Here is a 25,666-nt window from a genome sequence, read left to right as displayed (position 1 = left end):
ATGTTGTGTGTGTATATATATAATTTAATGAACTTGGATATGCTTCATGAATGTATATGGCTACACATAGGTCAATAGGTATATACAGGGTGTTCTAAAAGTCTTGCTGCGGTTTTAAGCCATTAAAGCTTAACATTAAATTAAGAATTTTGGGAAACCGTGTGTGTGTGTGTGTGTGTGTGTGTGTGTGTGTGTGTACATATACACATCTTTAATATATGCATATAGAGATTGTGTATCATTTTCATAGAAAGTAGTAAATACTAAACTCTATGAGTTATATTATATAAATTCTGCAAAGGTAGCATGGTTCCTTATGTAAACTCAGGCTATTTCATATAATTTGAATCCCAAACTCCAGCTCTTTCTTCCTTGCTTGCTCTCTCAAGTTTCATTTTTAGCCACCATCGTGGGTATTCTTGGAGCAGGATGGATATTGAATATTAGATGTAGGCAATAGAGACAGGGATAGTCAGAAGAGAGCCAAGGAAATTGAATGAGGTTGGAAGTCTCATTGGATCTTGGATGAAGGGCTAGGTCTTCTAAGGGTGAGCAAGAGAGTTTCCTGTGTTCTAATTTCACCTCCTACGCACTCAATAGAGGGAAGCTTTCAGTTTAATCTAGTAAATCTCTTGGAAAAGATGCTTAGAATAGAATGAAGTTATTCCAAGAGATGCCCTCAGCTAATTGCCACTGCTTTAGACAGGCTCAAACCTAAGAGGGAGAAAAGCCTGGGTGCTTGGAGTGGCGTGTATCTCTCCATCTTTTTATTTTTTTAAAACTTCCTAAAATACCTCTCTGGGCCAGAGTTGAGAGGAAATACCAGATGAAAGGAAAGGCTACTTTCCTAAGGCTAACCGTAGGGTGAGAGAACAGAGTGACTATAAAGCTGGGAGTTAGGGATGTGGAGGAAGAGAAGAGAAATGGAGATTTAAAATTTGATACTTGGGGAAGTTTAGAGAGAGAGAGGTCACTGAAAAGTATTGGAAGAATCTCTAGGGGTAATGTGGCCAAAGAAGTGATATAGTTGGTTTTCCTTCTTCCTTTCTCTTTACCATCTACACCCCACTTCGAATTGTCAGGTGAACAGAACTCAAACCATCCTGAGAGGTTCCAAGGAACCCAAGATTTATGCATGTAAAAGGCAAATAATCCATTTTTGAAATTACCACCCCTGACTCCCCCCTTCCCCCCCACTCCCAATAATTCACTGGGGGGAAAATAAGAAAGGATCAGAGACAGAAATACACATAGAGATAGAGGCAGCCAGTTTATAGCTGGGAAGGGAGAGAAGGCAGGCCAATTGGGACCCAGTAATTTGCCCTAAGCGAATTGTCATAGTATCCCGGGCTTTCGGGTTTTATATTTGGAGGCAATTCAAAAGTACTTCCGTTGATTGGTCATTAATCCAGTGAGTTATTGTCTGCTAAACAGAGGTCACTGGGAGAGAGACATCTAATCTGTCAGAAGTCTGACTCAAACACTTTCCTGGGCTAGGCTCCTGTTTCTACCTTCTTTCCATTTCTCCATTTATTCTTTCTTCCTCCTAGTGTGGTACGTATTTGTTTTAATGTGTTTTCTCTTCACCTTGTCTTCTTCACAAGAAGGAGACTGGACTGGACTGCCTCTTCCCTCTTAGCTCTATGCCCCTTTGTCTAGGGGTTCTCAAGACTTAGGGCTGGGGGAGGGGTTACTGACGCTTTAGATGGACTGTCTTCACCCTTCCCACCTTTCATACTCTATCCCACATAACCCAAGTATAAAGAACATCTCCCATTTAAAGAGGCACTCATCCTCTAATACTCGTTTCCATCTTCCAAACCTCCGAATAAAGAGCAGCAGAACTCAAAATTTCATTGTTGAAAAGAGCAGTTCGTTGGTTTTGGCTGATTCCTTCCGTATCTCAAGATATTTTATATAATATGGAACAATAAGGCCTTAACCAGATATTGTATAATTTTTTTTGGTTTGTTTTTTGTTTATTTTGTTTTGTTTCTACCGCCCTGGGCAAGAGAGATTTCAATGTTTTTAGCACATGGCTGGAATTCTTTCTCTGCTTGGAGGTTACTTGTTTCTGCTCTTGCCTCCCGTTTCTGTGTGGTCAGGTCCCCGCTGTCCTTCGGTTTTGAGGGAGCTCGGGGAGAACTTCAGAAGTAAGGTTTCCTCTATTCTTGTGTTCTTTTGTTCCAGATCTCACGCAATAGCTGAGATGATTTCCCCCTCCAGAGGAGGGAACGTAAGTTAATGCTTAGAACCGTTATTCGGTGCCAAGTCCTTCCTGCCCACTCCCCCCACTCCTTCCCTTCCCATTGCAGGCTTGGAGATCTTTATTCATTCGGAAAAGGGGATTATTACTAATTTTTTTTAAGGCTCTTGGATAACCCGAAGCCAGTGGAGCAAGGGGACGGGAAGCTGCGTATGCGCCTAATAAATTTTTAAAAATTATTGCAAAAGGTCTGAGGCTCCTCAGCTTTGCTTGCCATCTCAACTTTAGGAGGGGCTTTCCCAATTTGGCCGCGGGCCTGCTTTGGATCAAGAGAGGTGGCAGATCCCCGCCTCAACGGTTCCCAGGGAGAGGCCTGGAGCCCAGGAACGAAAACACAGGTTTAAAGAAGAAATTTTAGGGGTTTATTGATTTTTTCCCACTTCCTCTCCTTTGGTCTGTTTACTTGAATAGGAGGTGGGAGAGGGATTTGTTGATATCTGGAAATTTCTTGAACTCATATTGTTATCTCAAAAAGTCTCAATTGTGACTGTGGGGTGGGAAAAGTATAGGATAGGCAGAAATTGGTCATTTTCCTCTCCTAGTGAATGAATCTGAAGCCATGTATGAGATTAAAGGAAAGGGTTGTGCCTTTTGGTCCAATCTGGTTGTTGTTTAATACTGAGAAAGATTTTTTTTTAAAGGGAGAGGGAGTATAGATTTTTGATTAAAAATATTAATCACTTTCCTTTTCTCTTTCAATATTCTTCTCCCCAATTAATTCTCCCAATTAAAAAAAAAACAAACCAAAGTTTTATCTGTTAAAAATCTGTTCCCTCTTTCCTGAAACTAAGCAGTGAGTTGCTTTTTTTCAATACTGTGCTGTGTCGATTCCCCGTGGAAGCACTTTTCCTTTTTGCATCTCTTCTCCCCCTTTACTCCACCTCCTGACGGACTTTAAGCTTATAAAGTTCCTGATTTGCCACTTCTCTCTTCCAGTTTTTCCCCATCAACTTTTCACTTGGTTTTGAGAGATGGGGTTAAGAGAAGTTTAAAAGGGGCCTGGAAAACAGAGACTAGAAACTTCAATTAAATGGGCACTACCCCAGGTTGAATGTTCTCTCCCTAGGATACCACTGCCTCCACTAACTCTCCATCTTTGATAGCAATGGAATCTAGAAGGATTTATCATTTCATTTAAAAAGCTATTAAATTTCAACATTTCTATCAACTTTTAGACACTATAAAATACATTATTTCCTGCATCCCCTTCACAGGTCCTCAAAAAATGAACTTAGTACCAGCTATGTTATGTGATTAAGGAAGTCTAATAGTCTTTTCAAACCAAATGTAGCCTTTAATACTGATTAAATTTTTTCTTGTAGTTAATTTCTCCCTTCCTAGCCCCTTCCTTCATCTTCCTTTTCTGACAAAAAGAAGTTGTAAGTTGTTGAGTGCCTTTTATCACAACACCCAAGGATGAGGTATCTGACATAGGCTTCTTAAGAACTCTTCTCAGCATCCACAACCTTAGACATAGATCATCTCCCGTTCTTATTCGGTAGTAGCACTAGACAGCAACTCAGAAGATCACAGGACCTCTTTAAAAAACATTAAGTAATGAAGAGAGACTTCCCCAAATCACCCTAGCATCCCTGTGTCCACCTTTCTTCTGAAAAATATGAAAACCCCCTTTTTGGGGGAGGGTAACAAGAACAAAAAAAAAAAGTACCTTACCAGCTCAAGTCAGAGCTGGAAGTCCTTAGGCTTCAGAGATTCTTTTATCGTTGTTGTTACAATAACAATAAATAGTAGCAGTTGTTTTAGTACTTTAGAGAGTGAATCAAAAGTTGGGTATTTTTAAGGACCTCTTTTTTCTTAGTTTCTTAAAATTACCTAGCCCCTCATCTTCTTTCCTTAAGTAGCTCCTTATGTGCAAATGGAGTTTAAGATGGGGAGGGCCTTTGTGGGGACAATTGCATTTCCTCTAGTTAACCCAAAGGTCTAACAGAATGTTTGCTTCTCCCTCCACCCAGGATACTGAGATGACTCTAACAGTCTATTTTAGAAGTCACTGCTTTGTGTGTATTGGAGAAGACTGAGGGAGATCACTAATTTTTTTTTTTAAAGTCGAAATGGTTTCCATCACAACAATAGCTTCTTTTCCCAACTCTTCCTCCCTCTTCCCCTCCCTTTCCCTCACCCAACTACCACCTTTTTAATAAGTCGAAGGGAATCCACCTGGCTTTATGTCCAAAGGTTTCCGATCTTGCTATAGTTGCTTTTGTTGTCGCTGATGCTGACTCTTTTTCTACCCCTTGGGAGGTAGAGAAGATGACCCAAAAGAAAGTCCACAGGAGCTGCCAGAGCTAATGGAACACTAAAAGCAGGAGTAGTCCTTCCCAAAATGTTCTGGGCCAGAAATTCAGTCTGGATTTGTTGCCTGATGTTCTTGCCTGGAGAGATAAGTATGGGGTAGGAGTGGACTTGGCACCCTCCTGAGGGAGATGAAGTTGCCCACAATTAAAAGTAGAGGCTCTAATGAGTGGGAGGAGGAGGATGGGATCTTGCATAAATCCAAGCTCAGTGGGGGAAAGGAACAATAACTGTAAAGAGTCCCTCTTCTGGGTTTCCAGCCTTCCCAAGTGGTGCTTTCAAAGAGGATAAGTCAAAAGCAGAGGATAAGGGGGAGAATATAAGGGGGGAGGCGGAAGAAGGGAAGGAAGGAGGAAATGAAAGAAGGAGAGAGACAGAGAGAGGCATTTCATTCTTTCACCCAATCCTAAATTCAGAGTCAGCAGTTTGGCAAAGCCTGAAATACCCTTTTTTGTGTTCTGGTTTTTTCTTTTCCCCTAAAGGGAAAAGTCCTCAGTTGGGAACCCCTGTCTCCCCTCCCCAGTCCCTAAATCTGCAGACACCTACATTCTTGGCTCCTGTCCTCCTCCTACGCAGCTCCAGCCTCGGCTTCTTTTCCTGCCCCTACATGAAATCCATCGTCAGAGAAAGTTTCGCTTTTGCAGTTACTCTGGTTTACCGAGAAAGCCATAAATCTTGGGTGGCCTGGAGAAACAAGCAGGTCTGTCCTTATTAATAGTCGTCGTCCTAGTAGTAATAATAAAACTCTCTCCTTTGCTCTTTCCTAAGTCATTTTACTGTCTTCTTCTGTCCTTGGAAATGTAAATGTGCTCTCTCTTTCCCTTCACTTTCTTTTCTATCCTGTGCCAGTCAGAAGGTGAGAATATTAACAGACTCAACTTCAGAGCGAAGTTCCTCAAGTCTTCAGTCTCCCTACCTCATCCCGGCGCTATAATCTCCTCCTTTTGTCCCCCTTGTTTCGACCCCCTTCCCCCAATCTCATATTGCTGTGTGTGCTTGCGCGTCTGTGTTTAAATCATCAGTCACTCGCTTGCTGTCTGTTCGGAAAAAAAAAAAAAAGGAGGGGGGAGTTATGCTTTAAAAAAAAATCCTCGTGCTCCCTTTCCCCTTAGTTGGAGTTGGAAAGAGAGTCTACCTAGAGATTGGGGGTGGGGGTGGGGAGAGGGGGGAGGCGTGTAGGGAAAGAACGGATGATTTAAGGAAGAGACAGAAAAAAGAAGGAAAAGAGGCAGAGCTAGAACAGAGAGATGTAGGCAAGACCCAAAGAGGATTCCAACTATTTAAAAAAACCCAGCAATAATAAAACTCGATATGTTCAGATTAATGAGGTTTCTCACCCAATAGTCACACCCAAGAACCCAGAGCCAGCTCTGGCTAGGCCTCAGTTCACTACAGTGCCTAATTAGCATAATGTTTCACTAGTGACGCTGCGTTTGGGTGGGGGGTGTCGGAAGAAGCATGAGAACTCACTCTACCCATTTTGCCCGGGGCTTCTCCCTTCTCACACTCCCCCCCCCCCAATCTTGCACACACATATATTTTTATCACCTGTATTCTGTTTTGTTTTAACCCTACACTCTCCTCCCTTCCCCACTTTTTTTTAGGGGGGAGAGAGGAAACAAAAACATGCCCCCCACCACCATCACCTTTCTTCCGTATCAGGCATCTAAGCTTGGGAAGGGGAGAGGTGGGGGGTGTGTGTATGTAGGCTTGTGTGTGTGTCTGTGTGGTTTTTTTTTTTTTTTTTCCCTGTGCAAAAGCAGAGGCCATTGTTATCGGAGAGTAGGGCGTACCAGTCTTATAGGGCAACCAGATTGTGGAGACTTGTCCGTTCGCGAGCCTGGAACCGGATTCTCTGGGAGCTGCCGAACCACCTTTCGCCTCTTCTATTTTTTTCCTACTCCCCCACCCCCTCCCTCCTTCGCACACACCACCCCCCCCCCCCCTCCTAAGCGGAGTGAATTGAAACGGACGCACCGCGGCTCCTGCGACCGGCCCCTCTGGCTCCCCAGCCGGGGTTCCTCTTTTGGGTGGGGGGGAGGGGGGATGTAGCTTTAAACAGTGGCTTTTTTTTTTTTTTTTTTTTTTTTTTTTTTTGCCTTCAAGCTGGGGAGATTTCTCGCCTACCGCTCGCGTTGGGGCTCGATGTGAATATATATTATGTCTGCCTGTTCTCCCCTCGTCGGTGGCTAAGGTAAGCTGGACTGAAATAGGCTATCAGTTTGTGAATGGCGGAGAGTATGTCTCAATGATTTATGGCCCATATGACTGCGATCTCGGTTCAAGAAGAGTTCACAAGCTTTAGGCTTCCTTCCACGCAGCGACTCTCTCTCTCTCTCTCTCTCTCTCTCTCTCTCTCTCTCTCTCTCTCTCTCTCTCTCTCTCTCTCCCCCCTCCCTTCTTCTCTCCCTCCTTCTTTTTCTCTCAATCTTTCTCTTCCTGTCTTCTCTTTTCTCTCTTCTTTTTCTTTTTGTACGCATCTCTTGGCTTGATTTTTTTTTTTTTTTTGCCAGTCTTCTTGGAAAACTGGAATCTCTCTCTCTCTCTCTTTCTCTCTCTCTCTCTCTCTCTCTCTCTCCCTCTCTCCGCCTCTCTCTCCCTCTCTCTTTTTCTTTGCTTTCTTTCTTTCCTTCCTTCCCCCGCCCCCAAATCCTATCTTTTTTCCCCCAGGTTGCCAATCGGCCTATATCTTCTCGAGGGGGGCCCCTGTTCTCTCCTAAGCTATTGTTAAATCTCCAGACTCCGGTGGCAAAGAGGATTGCGCCTAGCGGAATGGCTTTCTTGAGGGGGTTTGGTTCCTTCCCTTCTTATCGAGGCCCTGGGGGGAAGCTAAGAGAGACCTGTCACCTTCCTGAAGAACCAGATGGAGAATTGAATTTTTCCAACATGGAGGAAGGGGAAAAAATATACATTTGGCTCTCAATAGAGATGGCTTACCCCCGCGCCTTCCCCGCCCCCCCCCCCCCAATCCCTTTACCCTCCTCCCTCCCCCGGCTTTTTTCTAGGTTTTTCCTACCTATCTTCCCTAAACTACGATCCCTTCGGAGGTCCTCTTTCTGGCTGACCAGGCCTCGGCGCTCCCTGGCGGAGAGACAATCTCAGAAAAGCACAGCAGCTGAGTTGCAAAGCCGCTTTTTAATTCGGTTAGCTCTGGAAGCCAAACTTGAAACAGAGGGAAGCACCCGAGCCTGATCAGCATAGTCCAAGTCTGTAGCCAGGGTAGACTCCTTGGAAGAGGCCTCCACTGACTAGTTATGATCCTGGACATTTTTCTATTCTCCTACTCCGGCAATGATCCTGATTCCTGCACCGCGGCACTGGAGACAGGAACTTCCCTGGAGGCGGGTGGAGAGCTGAATTTTCCAAACATCTCAACATCTCAGTTTTTCTTTGCCTCTGGTTTACTCACTCTCTCTCTCTCTCTCTCTCTCTCTCTCTCTCTCTCTCTCTCTCTCTCTTTCTCTCTTTCTCTTTTTGTTCTATCTCCCTTCTTCCTCAGCTAAAACACACTTCAGGCCTTGCTGCTTCCAGGTTGCTAATTTTTTTGGGAGAAAGGGTGGTCAAGGGGTTTTGGAGGTCCAAAGGGTTGATCGGCTTTAGGCTTCCAGCCAAATTATTATGATTATTGGTATTATTGTTATTACTGTAATAATAATCTAGAAAACATAAAACTCCGACCAGCGCCAACTCCCTCCTTTTCAGTTTGTATTCAGTTTCCCTCTCTGATCTATTAATAACAAACTCAGCTGATGCGTGTTAATTAATTCACCCTTCAGCCAGAGCTGCTCCAAAGCTCATTTAGGCTAAATCAAAATAATAATATCGGTGTTAACAATAAGACCTGCGTTATCAGGGTAAGAAGGACCCTTCTCCGGGAGAGCCCAGACCTGTGTCTTTCCCAGAACAGAAACTTACCCCTAGAATTCAATCCAGATTTTGGCATTACATGTTTATTCGTTATATGCTATTGAGGACACTCTTGGTGGAGGAGCTAGGGAAAGTTGGAAGGTTCTTTTTCTTTTTTCCCTTCAGGGTTTTTTCTTTTAAGACATGTATCACTTAAAATTACTTCACCCACAACAAATACACGTGTAATAAAAGATCAACTTGCAGAATTTTATCATGTCTAAGAGTAGCGGTTAAGGAAGGAGAAGAGAAAACAGAGCCAAAACGAATAGTTTTTTTTTTTTCAAAAAAAAAAAAAAAAAAAGGCAAAGTCCTCAGCGGCTTGCAACTTTATTTTGCTGTCATTTTCTCCAAAAAACACAATTAAGAATAGGGATTTTATTTGGTTGCTTTGGGTAAAAGAGATGGACTTCTTTGGACTGTTAAAATCAGTTAGCAGGAAGAACTCAACTTTTAGTATCAGGAGTCACTGCTTTGTTGATAATCTTTAGCAAGTCATTTGCTGTTTAAGTAAGAGCCCTTTACCGAAGTAGAGAACTCCTGCAGTCGTACAATTTTCATCTTCTTTTTCTCTTTTATCTTCTATTTTCCTCCCCTTCCTATGAAAACAAGGGAGGAAAGGAAAGAGGGTAGGGGAACACAAAAGCACAGAGGGAAGAAAACAAGAGGTGGAGAAAACGTGTACCAAATGGTGGATGCACCAACTGGAAGGGAGAAGGTGAATGAACTATCCAGCAGTGATAAGGGGTCTCCCAAAGAGATTGGTTGGCCGTGGACCTCCGTACAGTCTTGACTGAGTAAAGAATTTTGTCAGATTTAGAAGAAAATATAAAGAAAAGGAGAAAATTGGAGCCGGAAAAGGCTAAAACTCGAGAGTTTTATGTCATGCGGGTTTGAGCGGCTTTGCTTCGGGAGATTGCTTGCTGATCTTGCTTCTCCATTCTGCCCAACTTGACAGGTTAATTCTGTTTGGTCGAAGGAGATTTGGAAATGGACAAGAAGACAGAGATAGGGAAACCTGGGATGATGATAGTGATGATGATGATGGCCCTTTTATTTCAGTCTTCTTGCTCTCCTACTCCCCCTCACCCAACCCCGATACAGATTAACACCCTATCCTACACTTGGGAGGAGGAGTAAGAAGAGGAGGGAGGTCAAAGGCTATTTCATAGGAAAAGGGAGAGACATCACATGAAGTTAGTCGAGTGTTAGATCTAGGACGTTCCAAAATCAGCATTCTCACCGTTTTTAATAGGGATAAAATTTCTTTTTTTGTATTAAAATAAAATCCTCCACAAAATTCAGCATCAGGTCAGGAAGGCAGCCTCAGCATCTGCTTGGGGGAAGTGTGTGTGTGTGTGTGTGTGTGTGTGTGTGTGTGTGTGTGTGTGTGTGTGTATGGGGGGGGGGCTGAGAGAAAAAACCCTATTGATGTCAGCTCGCTTTTCAGCGCCTAAGATGGATTCGAGACCCAGTCTTCTTCCCTTGTTTCTCCTTTCTCGCCCCGCAGGTCAGCCGCTTCCAAGAGACCACGGGAGGAGGGGGGCGGAGGGGGGGGGTCCGGCACATCACGTGACCCCGGGGTGCCAATGTCCAGTCCTGAGGGTATCAGGCCCTTGCAAGTTGCCACCCGCCACCCAGGGCTTGTCCAGCGATGCAGAAAGCGACCTACTACGACAACACAGCAGCTCTGTTCGGAGGTTATTCCTACCCTGGCAGCAATGGCTTCGGTTACGACGGGCTAACTCAGCCTCCCTTCCAATCAGCCACGCATTTGGAAGGAGACTACCAGCGTTCGGCCTGCTCACTCCAGGCCCTGGGCAATACGGCCCCCCATGGCAAAAGCAAAGAGTTGAATGGCAGCTGTATGAGGCCTGGCTTGGCCCCGGACCATCACTCGGCCCCCACTCCGGGTTCGCCCCCTCCCAATGCTGTCCCAACCAGCACCAGTAGCAACAGCAATAATGCCAGTGGGCCCAGCAAAAACGCTCCCCCCAAATGTGGGCCCGGCTCCAACTCCACCCTCAGCAAACAGATTTTTCCCTGGATGAAAGAGTCGAGGCAAAACTCCAAACTGAAAAACAGCTCCCCCAGCACAGGTATTGCCCCTCCCTCTCTCTACCTTATTTTGATTTTTATTATTGTGATTATTAGTCTTGCTAGGATCCATCCAGAACTTTCCACGTGGCAAAATACACTGGGAGGGAAAAGAGCGGGAAGAAGGGTCAGGTAACAGGAGGCTATTGCCTTGGTAAGAGTAGAGTACCCCTTCAACTTAACTGACACCTGCATCCGCCTATATTCTTATCTAAGAACCCTTAGCCCACCTTCCCCCTCTCTCCACTCTCCAAACATACATATGCTTTTTGCATTAAAAGCCACAGCCTAGGAGAATCAGGCCTAGATGCTTGAGTCTGTGGGACTCTATAGAAAAACAGTCCAACAGCCCCTGAGCGGCCCCCAAGCCGATTGATTATTATTAAGTATGATTATTGTGGGTATTAATCACAATCACTGAGGTGTCCCTGCCGTGTGCCAGAGCTCATCTATCCTGCACTGTGACCCTGGGTCTGTGCCTCCTGGCTTTGAGATCCCTAGATTCCAAATGTGACCTTCACTTCTAGACCCTTCATTAGTACTCTCCAATATTTTATTTTTCAGAATTGAAGAAGGGAGGAAGGGAAGATCTGAGATCGGGAGGAGAAGAGAAAAGCTAGAGAAGGGGAGAAGGAGGGGGGAGAGGAGAGAATAATCCAGTCATAAATAAATGGCCGTACAGCTTGTGTCTGTGTGACATGATCAAATTTTCATAAGCTAGGGCATCGAGTGGAGAACAGGTCTCTTAATAAATGCCACTATTATGGAGTGTCCGCTAATGCGACGGGTAGCGGGGTTTGGGGGGGGAGAGAAGGGGGAGGGCGAGAGAAGGCTCAGAGCCGAGGCCTGGATTTATTAAGAAACGATGCATTCAATTTCGGCGTGTACAGTAATTATCTTTTATTTCATTTTCTCTCCTTCCACCTCCCCCACCCCCTCCAATCCGGCAGAAAACTGTGGCGGCGGCGGTGGCAGTGGTGGAGGCGGCGGAGGCGGAGGGGGTGGGGGTGGCGGGGGAGGCGGGGGAGGGGACAAGAGCCCGCCGGGATCCTCGGCCTCCAAACGAGCCCGGACAGCCTACACCAGTGCTCAGCTGGTGGAGCTGGAGAAGGAGTTTCATTTCAATCGCTACCTGTGCCGGCCTCGCCGGGTGGAGATGGCCAATTTACTTAATCTGAGCGAGCGCCAGATCAAGATTTGGTTCCAGAACCGGCGGATGAAGTATAAGAAAGACCAGAAGTCCAAGGGGCTGGGTTCTTCGTCCGGAGGCCCATCTCCAGCCGGCAGCCCCCCTCAGCCCATGCAATCTACAGCGGGCTTCATGAACGCCTTACATACCATGACCTCCAGCTATGAGACCCCGTCCCCTCCTGCCTTCGGCAAACCCCACCAGAATGCCTATGCTTTGCCGTCGAACTACCAACCGCCACTCAAGGGCTGTGCCGCCCCGCAGAAGTACACCCCCAATCCAGCGCCTCCCGAGTACGAACCTCACGTTCTCCAAGGCAATGGGGGAGCCTACGGTACACCGAGCATGCAAAGCAGCCCTGTGTACGTCGGGGGGGGCGGGTACGTGGATCCACTGCCGCCCCCTGCTGGTCCCTCCCTATATGGCCTCAACCACCTGTCCCACCACCCGTCGGGGAACCTGGACTACAACGGGGCGCCCTCTATGGCCCCCAACCAGCATCACGGACCTTGCGACCCACACCCCACTTACACAGACCTTTCTTCTCACCATGCGCCTCCTCAGGGTAGAATCCAAGAAGCGCCCAAATTGACACACCTGTGATGGGAGAAGTGAGGGAGAAGTGGGGTGGAGGAGCACAAGGAGGAAAGAGGGTGTGGGAAAGAGCCAGCAAGACTGAGATTGCCCAGAAGTGATGGGAAAAAACAGGAGGGAGGATTATAGGGAGTTTCTCTTCGAAGAAAGGGCCCGGTGGGAGCTGGGGTGAGAGGAGGGTATTAAGAGTATTAAGTACACCCTTCCTCTCCTACTCTCCCACATCCCCGCATTGCAAAATTGGTATTCAAACTTGCACTCCCGAATCCGAACCAGGCTAGAGATCTTGTCCCTCTCCATCCCCATAACCTGCCCCCATTTCCCCTAGTGACTCCAAAGCTCCAATACAACTTTTAATTTTACTGCCTGGGGGGTGGGGAAGTTGGAGGAAGATGAAGCTCAGAAAACTGAAGTGGGGATTGTGGAGAAGCACATTTTTAAAAGAGAAAATAGAATGATTTAGCAAAAAGCAACCAAACTACTCACCTCCCACCTTTTCTTGGCTATTCCAGATAACTTCTTAATTCTCTGTCTTTTTTGAAAGAAAACATATACAAATATTTCAACCCCCAGGGCACAGAAGGAGCGCTAACTTCTCCATTCTCTAGCACCTTCAAAATCTACATCCTTCTCCCTTTCATTTGGGCCTTATCTAAGACCACCCTCACTCCCCCTTCTCTTTTTCCCCTCCTCCCCCATTCACTCCATTTGTTAGCCCTACATCCTTTTCCCAGGATTTTAAGATCTGTATACCTGGTGATTCCTCCCCTCCCCCCCCCCAATTCAATTTTCAGTGGGCTCAGGGATGCTGAGAGATCCTGAAAGTCATAGCTGCCTATATTATAAAGATATAGCTATATATATTTTTTCCTTTGAAAAATGACTGAGGAGCAGAGGTAGGCCTGGGGCAAGCAAGTTGTCAGGTCTAAATATTTGCCTGTCTTCCTCTGCCCCCACTTTCTCATGCTCCAGTCCAATCACCACATCCTCCCTTCTCTTTAGGGCTCATCACAAAAAGCAATCCAGACACAAGGGGTTAGAAGCTTTTTATTATTATTATTATTTGATTATTCTCTTGACTTAACGTGAAAACAGGGTATATTTGAACAAACTGTATGTCCCAGGGCCTGAGCTGATGCCAGAGCCTTTGGTATGTGCTGGCCTAATGCTCCTAACTGGGATACCATTGTTGCACTTAGAGTTTACATTTTAATGGATATAAAAACAACTGTGAGAGATGCTTGGGCCTGAAGAATCCAGGCGTTGCTCTAAAAGCGTGTGTTCTAGTGAACATTTTCATATATATTTATTGGTTATAGCCTGTTAAAATATTTTCTTTTTTTGTATTATTTATCCCCCTACCCAACATTATGTATTTATACGAAGTACAAAAGAAAATTGTACTTTTTTCTTTTAGTATTTACTTGTTATAAAGGACGTTGTGTTTCCTGTCGTAAAACCTTTTCAATTTTAGTTATTACTGTACTCTAGGAAAGAGCCGTAGATTTATGTTATCCTCGTACTTATGAGCAATTGTAATTAGTTCTCTTAAAGGCATGAATTCAGCTCCTAATCGTCTCTGTATAGTCCTGAATTTGTAGATTTAGAGTTACTCCCTCTTGGAAATCTTTATTTGTTCTTAGGAGTTACTTTTTCCTTACTAAAAAGGATTGTCTGTCAAGCAATTCTTGAATAAACTTTCTGTTATCAATTTTACCTTGTCTCTTTGGTCCAATTGGTCAGGCAACAATCAAGCTGTCCAGTGTTTCCAAATTTAAGAAGGGGATTGAAGATAACATTCTGGCTTTCTTTCCCACTCCTCACTTTAGCATCTTGCCTTTGCCCCCTGAATCTCTCCTTTGAATTCTGTTTGTTTCTTGTCGTAACATTCTGCCAACTTATCAAGTTGGTGCTTACTTAACAAGCTCTTGTGCTCTTCCCTCACGGATCTTCCTGCATTTGCCCAGCTACACCACCTCCCTCTCTTTGGCTTCCTACTTCTGTCTCTCTGTCTTTCCTCTCTCTGCTCTGGATAACAGCTCCATCTCCCTTTCACCAGCCTAAACTTCACAAGCCTTTTCCGCTGCTACAAAGAAGCCATCACGTGACCCTGGAGCCCAACCACCATTGGGTCTAGAATGAAAACAAAGGAAAATGATTAATCTTTTTTTTTTAATTAAATAAATAAATTCTAAGGCCTAGAGTTTTCAGGTCAGAACGTTGCAACCGAAGTTAAATTAAATCTAATAAAAACGGTGAAAGCAACCAATCCGGAAGGGAGAGGAGCAGTTGATGCAGCTGCGAGGAGTCGAGGAAGGGGGTAGGCTAAGGAGACATTTGGGTCAGGAGAATAAATAAAATAATTCTTAGACTTGTGGGCCTCTCGGTTTTCCCAATCCCGGTAAAAACTTAATTTATTAGTCGCGGTTCCATAAAAGTTTTATGATGTGGGAGCGAGGATAGAAAGCGTCTGTCAAAGATGAAATGTCAGCGCTGAATCGCCGGAGCCGATAAGAGAGAGAAAGGACAGGGAGTCTGAAATATGGGGCTAATTCGTTGAAAGAAGCGATGGTGGATTTGCTGAAGAGTTGCATAATTCTAATTGTAAGCGATGTGCTCGCACTGCTTAATTAGAAGCATATATTTAGTGTGTATATATATGCACGGGGTGGGGAAAGGAGGACCACGTTTGATTCCCAGCCCCCAGTCTTAAAGCGAGGACTAATTTTCATTTTTATGTTGCATCCAGACAGTCCAAGGTTAGTAATTACAGTCTTTATGCAACGATAAATAACAATAAAAAAGCAACCTGATTTTCCCCCTGTTCGATGTAAGATTTTAACTGGACTCGGTTCATCCAAGCAGCAAGCAATTTGCCATTGGGTCACACTATAATCTAAAAGCGGGAGAGCGTGCAAAGTTTGATTGGGATCAAATAATGCTCAAGGGTTTCCCCACCCACCCCAATTCCCTCTCACTCTTTCTTCCTCTTCTGTGAATAGCATTTTCTGGATGATGTAACTGGATGAAGCGCCATGTTAGGGGTTGAAGGGGGTGGAGTAGGGGGGACGATGGATGGACTATTTATCTAGCAAGAGTGAGGGGAGAAGGCAGAGATTTTTTTAGCGAGAGTTTGCAAACAAGAGTAACAGACGAATAGAATTGAGGAAAGATAAGGGAGTATTTTGGCTGGCTGTCTACTTGCCCTGCCCTTCTGGAGATTTCAGAAGCTCAGATATCTATCCAGAGACTGCGATTAAGCTAAAATATCTCTGCTCTATGACTCCCAGCTAGAAAATATGTCTCTGGTAATCTAGATCTTCTTTTGCTAAAGGCCCATCTCTACCTCTTTAATAAACAAATGTTACACTACTCTTTAATCTAGCTGTAAAACCTGTAAGGAGGGGTTAGAGGCAGCTATCCACTTTTTCATCATCTTAATCTTCCTCTTCCTCACCCTCCTCTTCCTCCTCCTCTTCTTCCAAAAGCTCTCTGTCTGAGGTGCAAAGAAAAAGCTGCCAAACTCACTAGGCCAACCCTAGAGAGCCTTCTAAGTCAATCACAAGTTTTTCTTGTTCCCTATCTTTTATTGAGGGATTGGCTGGCTGTCGAACCTCTGCAAGTTGTCTCTGAGTGTCGGGAACCCCATGTTATCCAAGACTTTGAAGCTCCAAAAATGATAAACATTTAGGGAAGATTTTTTTTTTTAAAGAATCCTAATCTTTACCCCTCCCTTCTAAGAAAAAAATTCCAAAGACGAAAAACTCTATTTCACTCAACTGGTTTCTTCAAAATCAAGCAACATACTCATTTAGAGATCCTGTGGTTCCAATAGCTCCCCCAAACTCCAAACTCTCCTCCACCCCATACACAAATTCTCCGGAAGCCCCACTGTCCCTCTATTTCTCTCTCCCCCCATCTTTGTGTCTATTCTTCAGTCAGGGCTCTCCCTCCTCCCCCATTCCAACTCTGCGCCTCTCTGAAAATACTCACCGCCCACACGAATGTCTAATTGACAGAAAGTAAGTTCCTAGATCGAGCAGCCCCAGCCGAGTAGCCATTTCTCCCCTAGCCATCTCTTTCTCCTTCTCCAGCTTGCTGCTTGAAGTAATGGGGAAGGAGGGGAAGGGGGGAAAGCCTGGGGAGTTTTCCAGACTAACTTTCCCCTTAAGTTGGTGGCGTTTTCTCTTTTCTCATTTCCCATCTGCTACCCCTGGGTCTCCCTGATTCACCTTTCTCCTTTACACCCTCCCCCCCCCCTTGGCCTTTAAGAGACCATGATTTTAGGAGACTCCCTCTCCCTTTCCCAAAGAGCCAAATTCTTTGATGCAATAGGAGGGAGCTGTCAGAGGGCTAAGATTGATAGCCTCCTCTACTCTCTGGTCCCTCTGACCTACTTATTTAAAAATCTTCCCAAGAACTGATTTTTCAGTTTCTGTAGTGGCTTATTATTTACAATCAAATATTTTGGATCCAGCAACCACCCCCAATCCACCTTCAGCTACACACACACACACACATACACATACACACACACACAGACACCCCATATTCCTAAGTTTTAATTAGTTCTCCAGAACTCAAAAATCTTCCTTTCAAAAATTAGCAAGAGAATATGAATTCAGTTGTTTTCAATTTCTGCCTTCAAAATAGTTAAAGTAGATCTGGAAAAGAAAAATTCCAAGAGAAGATTCTGTCTTGGGAAGAAACGCAAGCTTTCTCCAAAGCATATGTCTTCATATTTCTAACCAAGACCCTTAAGTGTGTGGGTCTCTATGTTTGCTGTTAATCTTTGATGAATAATAGATAAAATAGAGTTCTGAGCATTTATGACTAATATGGTTTTCTTTTAAAAGATGGAGACACATAGATGTACAATAATACATACATTTGGAATATAAATAAGGATACAGAAACTGAATACAACTATATCAAACCTAGTTATCCATTGGAACTTAAAGAATTTGAAAGGACTTTAGGTTATAATCATATAACCCAATCCCCTTATTTTACAGAAGAGGAAAATGAGACCTAGGGAGGTGCAATCAGTTGCTCAAAATCATATACAGCAACTTAGCAGCAAGACCTTGATTGGAACCTAGGTCTTTTAATACCCAGTCCAGTATTAATTTTCCCTTACATCATTCTGCCTTTCCTGCAATGTCTCTATGTCTCAGTGCTAAGTGTCAGAATTGAAAATTATTGATCTTTGCAAGATTTAGCCTTTGTTTTATGGGATGGGTAGGGAAAAGAGTGATATTTGCTCCCCAGGTGGAAACTTTCAAGAGAAATAACGTCCATTTCAAATTTCACTTCCCGCCAGGTTTTGCTTCACAATCTGCTCTGCTATTCTGAAAAGGTTAATTTATTCTTGTTATTTATTCTTATGTATTTATTTGGATGGGGAAAGAAGACTTCTCCTATAGGTGACCTCCTCATCATTCCTCCCTACATGTCTTTCCATTGACGGGAATAATGTTTCAGTACCAGTTTAGGAAAGGGGGGAAATGGGGTGAGGAAGACATGAGGAATCTCGGGGGATTGACAGTGTCCACATCGCGGTCCTCTGGAGTTTTTGAATCAATTAAAGGAAAGAATGCTCTCTGTTTTCTACCAGGCCCTGGTGAGCGATTGGCCAAGGCCGGTCCCGTGACCGAGTATTGCCTGCAATTTCGGCCGAGTCTCGGGTTTAATAGAGAGAGTCCCCATACGCCTGTATTTATCAGCAATATACAATTATAAAGACCCGAAATAAAAAAGGGGGGGGAGAAAGAGAGAGAGCAAAATCTCCCTCCCCCTCCAACAACACTCCATCTATAACTTGGGGGGGGAGGGGGGGTCCTTCCGATCCTCCCTTCCTGACATCCCCCCCCCTGCAGCCCCCCTCCCCCACCCTGAGGCTGGGACTATTGAAAGCCATGAATTTTGAATTTGAGAGGGAGATTGGGTTTATAAACAGCCAGCCATCGCTCGCCGAGTGCCTGACTTCCTTCCCCGCTGTCTTGGAGACATTTCAAACTTCATCAATCAAGGAGTCGACATTAATTCCTCCTCCTCCTCCTTTCGAGCAAACCATCCCCAACCTCCAGCCGGGCGCCTCCACCCTTCAGAGACCCCGGAGCCAAAGGCGAACCGAGGATGGGCCGGCTCCGCCGCTGCCACCGCCTCCACCTCAGTCTCTTCTCGCAGCTCCCTTGGCCCCCGAATTCCCCTGGATGAAAGAGAAGAAATCGACCAAGAAACCCAACCAATCGGCCTCATCCCCTGCCCCAGCTTCCTCCACGGTGCCGGCCTCAGGAGCTGGATCACCCACAGGTCAGTATAGTGGACTGGGGGCGTGGGCTAAGCAGTTTGAGGAGACTGGGGAGAAGCAGAAGGGTTGACACAGAATAGGGTAGATCTCCGGAGCGGAAAAGAGCTGTTGGGTTCTCTTCGCCCAGTCCCTATCTTTTCACAAACCAAAGAGTAGAATGAAAAGTCGGGGCCTGGACGATTAGTTCCCCCCATCTCAAGCCCAGGAGATTTTTGGAAGATGATTTTAAGATTATCTTTTCCTTTGAGTGTCTTTTGTTTTATTTTGTTTTGTTTTTACCCCCTGATAAACGGTTAAAAAGAGATTTTATTTGCTTTTTCATTTCTCAGTGCAGGGACCTGAGTATGTTGGGCATGGGAGAAAACCTAGAATTGAATCTGGGGGAGGGGAAAGAAGAACTTCTCTCCCCTCCCCCTCCAGGTCCCTAAGAGCAGCTGAAGAATTTTAGAGCGTCGGCAGAATTGTCTGTGGGGGGTGGGGATAGTGGGGTGTCTCGAAGTCGGATAGGGTAAGTTAAGAGAGGCATCTCGCTTTTCCTGCGTCTGAGAATTCTATATGAATTGTGGGCACAGCAGATCTTGTTGGAAGGGATTAGGATTTGCTTTTCTCTCCTTCCTGAAGTGTGGGGATGGGATAGGGGCATGAGACGTTTTCCAGGCGTGGAGTTCCTTTCCCATGATTTTGCTGAGGACCTGAGATTCTAGCTGGGTTCAGTTCGAGATTCGAGAAGAGAAGAGGAATGGAATAGCTGTACAAAAGCAGAGGCCCTCCTTTTTAAAAAGGAAAGGGAGTGGGAGGGTTCCCACTGAATCTCCTCTATATCAGGGGAAGAGGGCGTCATGCCGGCAGGATTACTGGGAGACTTGGTGGAGGAGCGGAGCTGTATCCCCAATTTAATACTTATATTATTTTTGCTTTTCTCTCCCGGCCCTCCTCACTTCACTTTTTTCCTCCTTCTCCCTTCACTCCCTCCCCAGATACCACTGGACTTCAGGATGGAAGCAGCAGCGGGGCCAGGAGACTGCGAACAGCCTACACAAACACGCAACTGCTGGAGCTGGAGAAGGAATTCCATTTTAACAAATACCTGTGCCGGCCTCGCCGGGTGGAAATCGCCGCGTTGCTAGACTTGACAGAGAGGCAGGTCAAAGTGTGGTTTCAGAACCGGCGAATGAAACATAAACGACAGAACCAGCATAAGGAATCTCTGGATGGCGAAGTTTACCCTGGGGCTCTAGAGGAAGGCAGTGACCCAGCGGAGGAATCCGAGGGTAGCCCGGCTCTGGGTCAAGCTCCGGATGCTCCATTGCGGTCCCGAGAGGATAAAGAGGCCTGTTCTCTCCCCAATAAGCCCTCCCTAGGCCAGCTAGGACCTCGGCTGTTGTCGGCTGCATCAGAGAATTCGAATTCCGAGAGTCCTCAGTACTCGGAGGACAGGCCAGGGGCGATGGAACCAGAAACCCTCTTAGAAGACTCATTCCCGGAGAGGCAAGATTCTCCTTTCTTGCCAGATCTCAACTTCTTTGCTTCAGATTCCTGCCTCCAGCTCTCGGCGGGGCTTTCCCCTACCCTGCAGGGATCCCTGGACAGTCCAGTTCGATTCTCTGAGGAAGACCTGGATTTCTTCACCAGCACGCTCCGAACCATAGACTTAGAACATCTACAGTTCCAATAACAACCCTCCCCCAAACACACCTAACACTCTTCCTGACCTCTTCACTTCGTAACGGGGAGTCCTCTTTGTAGGTTAAAGTACTCCTTTCTCCTTCCCTTCCCTTTCCTTATACTCCTAGAATCCTTATAAGTGTTACTAAAAATTCAGGTATTATCGAATTAGAATCTTATCCGTTTTCTTCTCTCTCTCTCTCTCTCTCTCTCTCTCTCTCTCTCTCTCTCTCTCTCTCTCTCTCCCCCCCCCCTCTCTCCCTCCCTCCCTCCCTCATTTTCTCTCTCCTTTCCTCTGTCTCTGTCTCTCTTTCTCTCTCTCTGTCTCTCTCTCTCCCCCTCCTTCCCTCCCTCATTTGCTCTCTCCTTTCCTCTGTCTCTGTCTCTCTTTCTCTCTCCCTAATTTATTAGACATTTGTACTTTTCTTAAAAAAAAAAACACCACAGAAATCTTTTTGGTAAACAATGAAATCTCAGGAATAATAAAACTGGGGGGGGTTCCTAAGAAAAAATCAGAGGGACCTATTTGCCTCTTTTTTAAGTTTTAGACAGTAGACTATTTATTAAAATTCTTTAATAGGAAAAAGGGGAAAGTATTTATTGTATATTATTTTCATAGATTAAATAAATGTTTTATTATATGAAAACGAATGAGCGTTTGCATTTGCGAGTAGGCGTTTTCTGAAGCTTCATAACTTAGTTTAGCTCTAGTGGATTCCTTTTACTTAGCTTCTAGCTCCTTTTTCAAGTTCTATTAAGGGTGTCTGTAATTCCATTACTCTCCCCGGGTTAAAGTGAGTGAGGCAGATCTCTGTAGCAAAGTGTGTGAATTAACGTATGAAGTCCGGGTGCAACAAATCAGGCGCTATGGCTTCAATTCTGCATTCTACTCTTTCGGCTCTCAGGCTACAAAGTAAAATCCGAGAGGGCCAAAGGTTTACTTAGAATGCTTTGGTTTCCCATCATCGCCCCATCTTTTTCATCAAGATCCTCAGTTTATTGCCGGGTTGGTTTGGTTTAATTTCGTTTTGATTTTGTTTGTATTTAGAGAAATTTAGAGAAATCTTCTCCTTAGACACAAAACAGAAAGAAGCAGATGAAAATAGCGTCTGTTGGAGAAAGAAGAGACTCTGTGATCTTTTCTGTGAGATTTGCAATAAGTGGGCGGCATAGGTGAATTGAAAGACCTTCCCAGGCAGATCGAAGGGGCCCAAAAGAGAAGGCGGGGGAAGAGTAGCTGTAGTTAGCCCTAGATAATGGTTTCTATTATTTCTTTCTGAGCCTCCACAGAATGAAACCCACATATCTTCTCTCAAAGCTTTAAACAGAAAGTGCAAAAAAACCGCCCCAAACCCAACAACAACAACCTAAAACAAAAACCACCACCACCACTACCACCAAAAACCCAAGGAGAAATGGGAAGGCATCTTCTGCGGAGGATGGAGGAAGGATGAAGAGGGAAAAATGTAGGAGCTATAAGCCTAGACCCAGGGACTGGAGAAAATGTATGTGGAAGTGTGGGGGTGGAGTTGCAGGGGATTTTCTCGGTGGGCCCACGTGCTCCCAGACAGGAGCGATCTTTTCCAACATGGAATTTTACACATAAACCTCATATATCAAGCGGGAGGAGGGAAGGGTGAGGATGGTTATGAATGAAAAAGGGTCAGCGAAGGAATTCATCGCGGTGGACACGGAAAAAATAAATTATTTCTAAGGCACCGGGGGCTCCTGAACCAAATGGACCCTGTCAGAGGTTAGGGAAGCGATAGAAGATACTGTGTGAGAGAAAGAGAGACAGTTGGATGCTCGGAGAACTGGATGAAGGGGACACCCAGAGGGTGGGAGCAGGCAGCTAGGCTGGTGGCACTGGAGGGGAGAAGGTGGCAGCTAGTGAAGGCGGGTGGTGGGTGAGTTGGGGAGGGGGGAAGGGAGATGGTTAAGACAGGGATGCTCAAAATGGCGCTGGAGCTTGGGCCTGGAAAAGCCAGCGAAGGGACGCTCTAGCCGCCATGACAGCAGCCTCAGGATTCCCAGACTCCTGCTAGGGGGAGGAGAAGAATGAGTGATCCTCTCTTCCAGCACCACCAGCTCTCCTTCGACCAGCCTTCTCAGTTTCCCAAGCTGAAAGGCAGCTAAATGGGGGCCGGGATTTTTCTCTTGGTTGTTTTGCATTTTGTTTTAAATGAGCCCAGAAAATGTAAAGAGTGTATGCAATAAGTCACGTGTGTGTATGTTTGTATATCCGTAGATGAGTATACTGTGTACTTATATCTTATATTTGCATTTGTGTGTGCGTGTTTTTATTGCTTCAGTTTGTGGGACCCACAAAATATTAAACCAGGTCAGAACTCTCTCTAAATATTAACTGACTGTATGCCCCAAGTATCATTTTATCTAAAACAGCCTTCTCTACACATCTATCCCTTTCCCTACAAACTTCAAGTTACTGGGAAGAGGTTAGACCCAAATCCTCACTTATCTCACTCCTCTCTTGGTCTAGAGACAAGGTGCATATTTAAAGCACCCCAGAAAAATCACTGTATGTTCAAGTTTACTTAATATTTCCTCTGCTTGAAAATTTGCTCAATTTGGCTACTGGTCCTGTTAGACCTAGTCTCTCAAAGAAGCGTCTGTTTCCTGGGCCTCCTAGAGTTAGGTCTGGAGAGGAAAGGACAGTCCCAGGCAAGAAGCTTGTTTGGAACATGCTGTGTTTTCTGTGCCTACCACGCAGTGGGAGACCTCAATCATCACGGCAACTCAGGAGACTGTAAGTCAGGATGTATCTATGCATTTTGGAGGGGACTGATTGGCTAGGGGGAAAGATGTGCATGTCTTCTTCAGCTAGAATTTTACCTCTGGAAAAAAAATGTACTGATGTAGAACCCATGTCATACATTAAATAATATTATGTGCCATATTCCATTGCATTTACTGCTCTCATAAATAAATTAATATAGAACAATTAAATATGCTATTATAATAATAGTGTATCTTATTAGCCCATGCGTTTATTTTCCCTCATAAAATATAAAGATATGAAATAAATTCAATATATTAAAGTAATAATACATATCTTATTGGGTTGTGTGTTTATTTTCCCCATAAATATAGGAACATACAATATATTAAAACAACACTCTATCTCTCAATGGGCTGGGTGTTTATTTCCCCATAAAATATACCCACAGGCAGTCATTATATGTTTAGTGTCTTGAAATCACAGCACATAAGCCTTTTCTATCCTGGCAAAATGAAGTCAACAATGAGGTGACACAATCGTAGACACCCAAAACAGATAATTCAAACTGGTTTAAAAATGTTTCTTTTCTCATATTCTTTATTTTCTTAGCAATAAATAGGGGGTAAGACTAAGAAGTATTTAGATACTCTGGAGCAGTAAATTCTATGATCCTTTTACTTTGGAGAAGTGAGGTACCTTCTAGCAACTTGTGAATTGACCCCACTTTCCTCCTTCCTTTGACTATATATATATAGTCAGGTCTACACTTCTCTCATTCACATAATTCAGACTCTGGAACTTCTGGTTTGACCTGAATTATTTGGATTATTGAATTTAAACAAAAACTACTTCTAGCCCCATAGAGGACACCTCCTTACTAGAGTTCTCTACCTGGATAAGCAGGTTGGTATCCTCTAACACTTGTCTGGTTCTATCATTGATCCCCCACAGAGACTAAAGTTCTCCAAATGAAACCATGTTCTCTATTGGCTTAGCTAGGCTCCATTTGTCTTAAGTCAATATTAGAGCCAATGTGGGGATTAGAGAACAAGGCATTGCCAAAGGGCGCTATAACTAAGGGAGTTTTTGATATGTGATGGGTTTAAATGTTATTTGGTTACTGGGGGATGGCTGCTTTGGAATTTTGCTGCCATGATTCTTTAGCCTCAACTCAGTTTCACTATCTTCATCATTTTTTGAGGCTATCATACTAGAAATGGGGAGAAAAGAACAACTCAAAAGTAATTCCTTCCTTCCTTCCTTCCCTCCTTTCCTCCCTTCTCTCTCTCTCTCTCTCTCTCTCTCTCTCTCTCTCTCTCTCTCTCTCTGTTTCTCTCTTCCAACAACAACAAGAACAACTTTAGGATTAGGCATATACAGAGGAAGAGGAGAAACCACAAGTATTAGAGAATTTGATTTAAAAAACAAACACTATTATTAAATAAAATAAAATTTAAATTAAAAAAAAAACCAAACACTAGATCATTAATTACCATGGAAACCCAGAAGTTAAGAGAAAGAGAGAGATTCAACATTGAAAGACTCAAAACATAGCACCATGTTCACTTAACACTTTATAGACACAGCCTAGCTAGGACCAGAGGGGACAACAACTATTAGTTGCAATGAACTGAATTTCTGGAATTGCATTAAACTGTTACTGGTCTTAAAAAGAAGTACTTTGAGTTTGTTGAGTCAGAATGGAATTTGTCATGGACAGAGTGTTAAATTTGGAATCAGGAAGGTCCAAGTTCGAATTCTACCTTTGACACAAACTGTGAGAATCTAGGTGAGCCACTTAATCTCTATGAGCTTCAGGCAACTCCATGGAACTAGTGTACTGAATCATAGCTGGTTGCCACCCATGTAGTATAATGAATTATACTATTTCCCTTTGGAGAATGCCCTATTCTGATAAGATCATAGCTTTTATATGTATTCCACTTCAATGAAAGTCAAAAGGACTCCTGCTAAGAAGACCAAGTCTGCTCGTTGATCTTGTTTTTCTTTTAAGCTGTGGACAAGTCAGTGTGAAACCACCTGGTAGTCACACACAAATGGCAGAAGAGCTGAGACTTCAGTGTCACTCCTGCTAGATCCCTGATCCTACCCCATCTTCTTATTGTCTAAAGCAATTGTTTTCAAACTTTTTGATCTCAGAATCTCTTACTTTCTTACAAATTATAGAGGATCCCAAAGAGCTTTTGTTTATGTGGGTTAATATTAGCAGTATTCAAAATTAATACTGGTATAAAAATTGTGTTGTCCTTGCAAACTCCCTGCAAGGGGTCTTTTGAACCCTAAAGGGTCCCTGGATCAGACTTTATATTAGAAGGCTTACTTAATATTATTCTTGAAGCTGTAAAGAAATCTTTAGAGAGGCAAGGGAACTTAGTCCAAAAGATTTTAATATTTTGGGTGGTCATAGACCCCTTTGATAATCTAATGAAATCTGATCTCCTTCTCAGAATAATGCCTTTAAATGCATAAAATAAAGTAAACAGAATCATCAAAGAAAGTAATATATTAAAATATGATTATTAATGAATTTTAAGAAACAAGTCCACAGAACTCAGGTTAAGA

General features: G+C 44.2%; 2 protein-coding genes across 3 annotated transcripts in view; both read left to right on the top strand.

The window, feature by feature from the left end:
* Nucleotides 1-14,081, top strand: part of HOXB3 (homeobox B3) — a 28,959-nt gene extending 14,878 nt beyond the window's left edge. The window contains exons 2-4 of one of the 2 annotated variants that reach the window (XM_051994738.1): nt 6,686-6,773; nt 9,996-10,584; nt 11,533-14,081. In XM_051994738.1, coding sequence (XP_051850698.1) covers nt 10,140-10,584; nt 11,533-12,374 — 1,287 coding nt within the window. In that variant the 5' untranslated portion in view covers nt 6,686-6,773; nt 9,996-10,139 and the 3' untranslated portion in view covers nt 12,375-14,081. Of the gene's footprint in view, nt 1-6,685; nt 6,774-9,995; nt 10,585-11,532 lie in introns of those variants that run through there. The other variant, XR_007953294.1, reaches the window with a different exon arrangement.
* A 3,144-nt stretch (nt 14,082-17,225) lies between these two features.
* HOXB2 (homeobox B2) lies at nt 17,226-20,551 on the top strand. The gene is made up of 2 exons (XM_051994729.1): nt 17,226-18,680; nt 19,656-20,551. Exons 1-2 carry the CDS (start codon nt 18,284-18,286, stop codon nt 20,351-20,353), a joined length of 1,095 nt encoding a protein of 364 aa, XP_051850689.1. The 5' UTR covers nt 17,226-18,283; the 3' UTR covers nt 20,354-20,551.
* Nucleotides 20,552-25,666: the final 5,115 nt, after the last annotated feature.

Source organism: Antechinus flavipes, chromosome 4, assembly GCF_016432865.1.
Source record: "Antechinus flavipes isolate AdamAnt ecotype Samford, QLD, Australia chromosome 4, AdamAnt_v2, whole genome shotgun sequence".
Classification (NCBI taxonomy): Eukaryota; Metazoa; Chordata; class Mammalia; order Dasyuromorphia; family Dasyuridae; genus Antechinus; species Antechinus flavipes.
This window is presented reverse-complemented; position numbering and strand designations above follow the sequence as displayed.